Source organism: Plectropomus leopardus, unplaced genomic scaffold, assembly GCF_008729295.1.
Source record: "Plectropomus leopardus isolate mb unplaced genomic scaffold, YSFRI_Pleo_2.0 unplaced_scaffold3799, whole genome shotgun sequence".
NCBI lineage: Eukaryota > Metazoa > Chordata > Actinopteri > Perciformes > Serranidae > Plectropomus > Plectropomus leopardus.
The window spans coordinates 1-7,236 of record NW_024641560.1 but is presented as its reverse complement, the minus strand read 5'-3'; the positions used below and the strand labels follow the sequence as shown (position 1 = coordinate 7,236).

Here is a 7,236-nt window from a genome sequence, read left to right as displayed (position 1 = left end):
ATAGATCCATTCCATTGGTCCTTTTATGACATCATAGATCCATTCCAATTCTCATTGTATGACATCATCACTCCATTCATTCCATCTTCCCTTTGATCCCAGAGGTCCTTGAAATCCTTGAAGGTCTTTGATTGCAGGGGAAAATCAAGGCCTTGAAAGTTTTTGAAAATTGACATGGGTCGTTGAAGGTGACTTCTTTAACATACTTCAACGTAGAAACTCCATTCAAACATTAAATATTCAGCTTAATTAGGACATCATTGCTTGTATGTACTTTTTCATTACATTCGAACTTTTGGAAATATGTAAAGTTTTCCCATTTAAATGTATGGGTGGAATGTTGTGTTTTTTTCAGGTATATTCAAAACCTATCTTTAAAAATGGAGTGGGTGGGTGGAGGGAGGGAAAAGCTTAAATGAGTGATAAATTCTTATTATAAATGCCTTCCAGAAGAGACGGTCTGATAGTTAACAATTGTTGCACCACACCCTTCTCTACAATAGCTGCCTTTCCTCCTCCTTGAAGTGAGGCCACTCAGAAACAGCTGCCACCAGAACTCCTGCCTTCCATTACAGCTATTTTTTTGCACAACCATCCAAGGGTCAGTGCAGAAACCCCCTCTAAAAACTGCAGATCACACAGCCATTCTTATGTAACAGTGTATGCAGTGTATGCGGAGGTGTGTGTGTTCTCGTTAGTCTGGACCGACGCAGGAACAGGGTCTCCCTCTGTGTCACAGCTGGTTGCGAGGACGCTCTTTTGCATTATTAAAACATTTAACAATGCGGGATTAAGGTCACACAATCTTTCTGTATTATTGATGACAAACAGTCTGAGACCAAATCTGAGAAAACAAAAGCAGTGTTGCGCTGTTGTATCGTGTGTGCATGTTTTCGTTAATCTTTATACCTGGAGGTGTTTGACGATGTTGACCACCTCGCGGGTGGAGTAGGGGTAGGTGATGGTGCCCTGGTCGGCCATCGACCGCAACTCTCCAAAGGCAGCCACCAGTTTCTGCAGCGTAGCATCGGGAACGTCGGGGCCGTACTGTTTCAGCATTGCCAGCTCTGCCTGGGGTTTTGGATTGTCCACTGCATGGCAGCTAAAAATATCACCTGTTCAAAGGACAATAACAAGTCATTGTTTCCTACAGTTGCTCAATTTCTCATAACTCTTTGTATTTTTCATTTCTAATTCACAAAAGAAATAGAGTGATTTACACTGAGATTTTAAGTATACACAAGATTTCAGAGAGCATAAAACAGCATCAAAATAAGAGCTTATTTATCATAAAAAGTGCCAGTGGATCCCACACACTCCCCAACACAGGTCCTAGCTAAGCCCCTAATGTCCTAAAATCCTAAAAAAGTGCCCTAAAATCCTACAAAAATACCCTAGAATAGCTATAATCATAAAAATGTCCTAAAATCCTGAAAGTCCTAACATCCTAGAAATCTCTGTCATTCAATTGTTATTCATTTTAAGAAAATATACTTACTTTTAAACTTTAAAAACCAAAAAGAGATTATATGAGAAATCAAACAAACTAAACAACAACAAACATCCACTTAACATACTAAAATCCAAGAAAGTCCTGAAATACTAGAAAAGTCCTCTTATCATAGAAATGTCCCAAAGTCCTATAAACTTTATGAACTCCAAACATCCTAGGAATGTCCTAAAATCTGAGAAACCAACTAAAATCCTAGACATGTCCTAAAATCCCAGAAACGTGTATGGGGCTGCCGCGACTGGCCCCTGGCCTACAGTTATTTTGCAAAAGTGGCCCCTATGAAAAGGGAGTTGAATAACCCTGGTGTCATTAGGGTTCAAGCTGCAGAATAAACCACGGTTTGAGTCTGGGGACCTTTGCAGGATGCCATTACCCATCTCTACCTCATTTCTGCCACCTTTACTATCTTCCTGCTGCTTCTTGGAACAGGCTCTTCTTTAGATATCCTACATCTAAATTTCGTTGTTTGTTAGAGCCACGACAACAACAGATTATCTTCTTTTATTTTGATACAGAAGGGCAGAGAACTATTAGATCAGCTCGACAACAGAACCATGCAAGTCCCAATTTCCTCCCCTAATGTATCTGAGCAGCTTAGTTTAGTTTGTTACATAAAGGAAAAGATTATTTGTCCCCTGCTGCAGGTTGTGGGTGTTGTGTATGTGTGTGTTTGTGTACCTAGAGCTCCAAAAAAGTCATTGCCCAGGAAAGGGAAACCAGGTCGGTTAGCCAGGACCAACATCCTGAAGTCTGGGTGCATGACGATGGTGTTGGTCCTCCCTTCAGCCTCACATGGATCTTTGGAGACACAGTCGTAGTTAACATCACATAACACACCTAAACATGTTGTCATACTTCCTGTCTCTGCATGTGTTTCTGCCTCTTTTAATTCTTAAGTTTTGAGCGACCGAATCTCACACGAGCCTCTCCGGTCCTGATAGCATCGCAGCTGTAAGTTTGTGTTTATGAAGTCTCGAGGTTGTGTTTATATTCCTCTGGGAGGAAGAACCTCTCAGGAATGGAGAAGCTGTCAGCAACTACTGCGATTACGTGGGACGACCTGGACAATATACACGTTTACGGCCAGGCGTGATCCAAAAATCTACTGGTACCTGTCCATTAAGGCTTTTATCCTAAGCCTCCTTTAGTGGCCTGCATGTGATGTTTTACTCGCGTTTGTCTTCCTGGACATCCAATCCTCAACTTGTCCGTTTAATGGTCCTGCTTCTGTGTCTGGGACATGTCGAACTGTCAAAGGTGTTAAACCCTGCGTGTGCGTGTGCATAATGTGTGTGTCTGTGTGTGTTTACCCGAGATGATCCTGCGTCCATCAGCCAGGATCATCTCTCCGCTCTCCACCAGGGTTTTGAGGATGCAGGTGACATTAGTGGGAGCTTTGTCGGCCTCGTCGATCACTAGTATGTTTCCATGTTTCACTGCCTTCACCTGGACAAACAAACACACACACACACACACACACACACACACACACACACACACACACACATCTGTGTAAAAATGTGCTATAAAAAGATCTTCTGAGCCTCTTTTGATTGAGAGGAAACAACATGCACATTACGAAGAGCCGTTACAGTTTTGGTGATAAACGTGACCTGATGATCCATCTCATCATTTGACTGTTTTTACATTGAAGCCGCCCTCACAGATCTCAGCAGGTCACTTGATGAGTTCAATGTCATTACACATTTTCACGAATACATTTCCATGACTTTGAGCCAAATTTTAAAGACTAAACATTTTCTGAAAAGACCATCCATACTCCTCATTGGTTCTTTTTCATTGCTATATGATAGATTTTATAAATACATATTATTTAAAAAATAATTAAGTCAGAACAGGATTAGAACTAAATATAAATATATAACTTAGGGACTCTTTGTTATTTCTGAGAGGGGAGGGGGTTGTGCAAAAAGGGGGAGGCATGTCAAATAATTTTTGGGGTACTTTTGTTTTTTAAATTTTGGCTTGTATTTATTTTGCCGCCAATTTTACAATTTGGGCAATTTATTTTTCTTTAAATTTTTGTTGATAATTTTAAAAAATACTGTAAAAATTAAAATCTGTAAAATGTAAAAGTTTTGACAATTAAAAAAAAACAAAAACTCTTTAAAATTTCAGGCAATTTTTAAGCCATTTTTTCTGTAAACATTTTTGGTGATTTTATTTTTTCTCAAACATTTTGGGTGATTTTGAAGAAAACGCGCATTTCAAACCATATTTTATTAATTGGGTGTGAAATCTTGGCTGGTGTCAACACTATTTTAAAATAGCTACAACATATGCGAAAGACATGACCCTGTAGACAAAGGAAATGTGTGTTTGTGTGTTACTAACGGACCAGAGGAGAGTCCTCGTACATGATGATGCCGTCTCGGACCGAAGGCTGCAGCGTCAGAGTCTGGACCGTCGTGTCTCTGAAGAAGCAAAACACAGGATTGATGCTGGGGGGTCGTGGGATCCTCCGCTGGCACTTTTTTTGATAAATAAGCTCTATTTTGGTGCTATTTTACACACTCTTGCACCTTATGTTTACTAAAAGTACAAAAAAATCCCAAAGTGAATCACTTTCTGTTAATTGTGAATCAGAAAATATTTGGGGGACAACCCAGCACCCTACTGGGGGCCAGATTTGGCCTGTGGGCCGTAAGCTGAATATCACTGACATACTGTGCTGTCACAGAGGCCTTATTGAGCTCCAGAGGTGGTTTCTCTGAACAGATCTCTTTATTTCATGTACCTGTCAGGTTTCTGTGCAGTTTTTTTGTTACCTGAACACCATTTGATCTGTGAAGATGCAGACCAGTGACAAAGGGTGTCAGTAACACCGGGCTTCAGTTCAACAGGCCAGCAATACAAACATACACATCTACATTACAACTTTGAATCCCATGTGGCGTCCAAAATTATCTCTCCCTCTTTCTCTGAACATCTCTCTCTTCAACCCACCTACTAGCGCCTCCCTGCAGCTCCTCTCCTTCATACCTCACAGTGTGACCCAGGAGCTGTCCTACTTTCCTTCCTGGCCGCCTGCATCTCTCTTGCTTTTCTGAGCCACATCTCTGTAGGCTTTCAGTCGCAGGCTCCCAAAAGCCACACGCACAGATCTTCCTGCCTCGGCCCTGCTCTAATATTAGCTGCTGCTACAGAAGCTAACCAGGCCACATCGGAGCTCGGCTCCACTTCGACTTTCACAAGACTTTGACAAACTAAACACACGGAGAAGAGACACTGGTTTGCTTCTACGTGTGGATCCACTGTCGAGGCTTGAATGAATCATATGGCCCACAACAATGTGACTGAGCTGATCATGCAGCACTTCAGGTTGAATGACTTTTTATTGGCATCCTGTTTGATGCCGTTTTCCCAGCGTGGAATATAACTGAGTACATTTACTCAAGTACTCTACTTAAGGATGAATTTGAGGTACTTGCATTTTTGTAGTATTTCCCTTTAATGCTACTTTATACTTCTACTCCTCAGCATCTCTGAAGGAAATATTGTACTTATGATAATAATTTCTTGCTGGGGGGTGTCTTTTTTAATAGTTTTAAGGGTTGTTGTTTTTCTGTAATAATTTTTAATTTTGTTGGTTTTTTTTCATTAAAAAAAATTATAATCTTAACGTTTAATTTATAATCTAGAATTATTAAATGCTTTCTTTTCTCCTTTTCTTTTTTTTATATAATTTTGAGTTTGGGGTGTTACTTAGTTACTTAAACTTAGCTTTTGTAGTGTGTCATTTTTTCTTAAAGGTTTTTCTTTTAAAAACTTTAATAAAGTAGCATTTTTTTATACAGGAGTTTTACTTGTAACAGAGTATTTCCACAGTGTGGTATTAGTGCTCTAACCTAAGTAAAGTATCGGAATATTTCTGGCACCGCTGATTTCTCCCATCACCGAGTCCCTGACACACAAAACACCTCCTCCTTATTAGCGCCAGGATCGATACCGCGTCCGTCTCCGCCTTCGATTGATCTCAGCTACACTCAACAGCGGGCCAATTTGACAGCACACAACACATCGATCTATGGATGACCTCATTTTCCCGAGGTGTGATCCTGCAAGTATTTATAGAAGCCGTGAAGCAGAGGACTTCTTTAAATGGTTTGTCTTTAATATGAGCATGTGAAGTCCTTGTTCTGCTGAAGGATGGCCTAATTTACTGAGGACCGAAATAGTTTTTGACACCCTTTGATGAGGAGGCCAAGGCTGGCAGGGTAGTAAGAGAAAACGCTGGCTGCTCTCGACTCCTTTAAATTGGGTCGCTCTGTTTCTCCTGCTGGAAAACTGCAAGTACTTAAAAGAAGCAGACGCAATGATTACTCCTGAAAAGCATCATTAGCTGCCAACCACAGCACCTACAGGACTGTTTTAGGAACTAATACCATCGAGTATGTGAACTTTTAATGCACAAAAATAATAAAACTTTCCCAGAGTAATACTGAATAATGAACTTGTGAGCTATTTGTTGACCAAGACGAGGAAAACTTGACATATGAATCCAAAAGTCAGAATTGAAAAGTACCTCCTTTTTAAAAGATATTCACGGTGGACACTCAAGATTAGTGTCAGCAATTCAGCATCTACTACTTAAATTTGTGATTTAAAAAAAAAAACTGAATCATTTGGTAATTAACTTTACCTTTTATATCTTTACTTTTTTATTGTAAATCTCTATCTTTCCATATGTTTTATATTTTATTGCTCTGCCTAGCCTCTGTTTCTGAGATATGATGATGAGTAATGGCCAGAAAAGGGTTTTTGCAGAACCTTATGATGTCACAGTTGACCTTTGACCACCAAAATTCAATAAAAAAAAAACATCAAGGTTTTCTTGAGATATCGCTTTCACAAGATTGACACATACAAGTTCACAGTGACCATAACCTTTGACCTGTGAGCACCAAAATCTAATCAGTTTATCTTTGAGTCTAAGTGGACGTTTGTGCTAAATTTGGAAAAAAACGGCTTCATGAGATATCGTGTTCATGAGAATGGGACATAAAGACAGATAAGACCCTGAAAACATAATGCTATCAGCTTTGGCTATTTCCGGCACGGTGGCATTAAAACACACCCATGTACATGTTGATGTTTATTTTATTTTTTAAGATTATTTTTTGACTTATTTTGCCATTATTTTACAGAAAAGTGTGCCTGCTCTACCGGCTAACCTACAGGCACCCAGATGCACATGCTGATCAGGCCGTCGTTTAGATCATGTAGTTCCTTGACTTTTTAGCGTAAATAAGTTCAGATAAAACACTAGATTTTCACGCTGAAATATCACGTCGATCCTCCTCACCTGTGGAGCTGCAGGTATTCTCTGGGCCTGTTCAGAAGGTGCAGAAATCGGTCCACTATTTTATTCTTCCCCACGCCCTGAAGAAGGAAACAAAAACACTCAGCAACCAGCATAACTTCATGGACTTCACCTTAAAGCACCGACTGCGTTTCAGTGGCTGTAAAGGGAGATAAAGAGGTGTGTGTTCGGTGTGCAGAGAGGCAGCGCTGAGAGTGTGTCCCTGAGTTTTGACGCAGCTCCGTTCTGACAGGGAGACGCTCTGTGGGACTCCCACCGGCTTCCCACAGAGCCCGTCTCTGCTGGACGGCTGCTGACTCCCTCTGCCAGTCTGTGACACGTGCAGCGAGCCGCTCTGACAGCTCCTAAAGCCTCAGCGTCGCCCCGTGCATGCTCGTGC

General features: G+C 40.8%; 1 protein-coding gene across 1 annotated transcript; it reads right to left on the bottom strand.

Moving 5' to 3' along the window:
- Window positions 1–870: 870 nt before the first annotated feature.
- LOC121938931 (von Willebrand factor A domain-containing protein 8-like) lies at window positions 871–6,916 on the bottom strand (the record flags this gene model as incomplete). The annotated part of the gene is made up of 5 exons (XM_042482081.1): window positions 871–1,115; window positions 2,192–2,311; window positions 2,824–2,959; window positions 3,873–3,948; window positions 6,840–6,916. Coding segments are annotated over 5 exons (621 nt in total), but the record flags the coding sequence as incomplete, so codon positions are not given.
- Window positions 6,917–7,236: the final 320 nt, after the last annotated feature.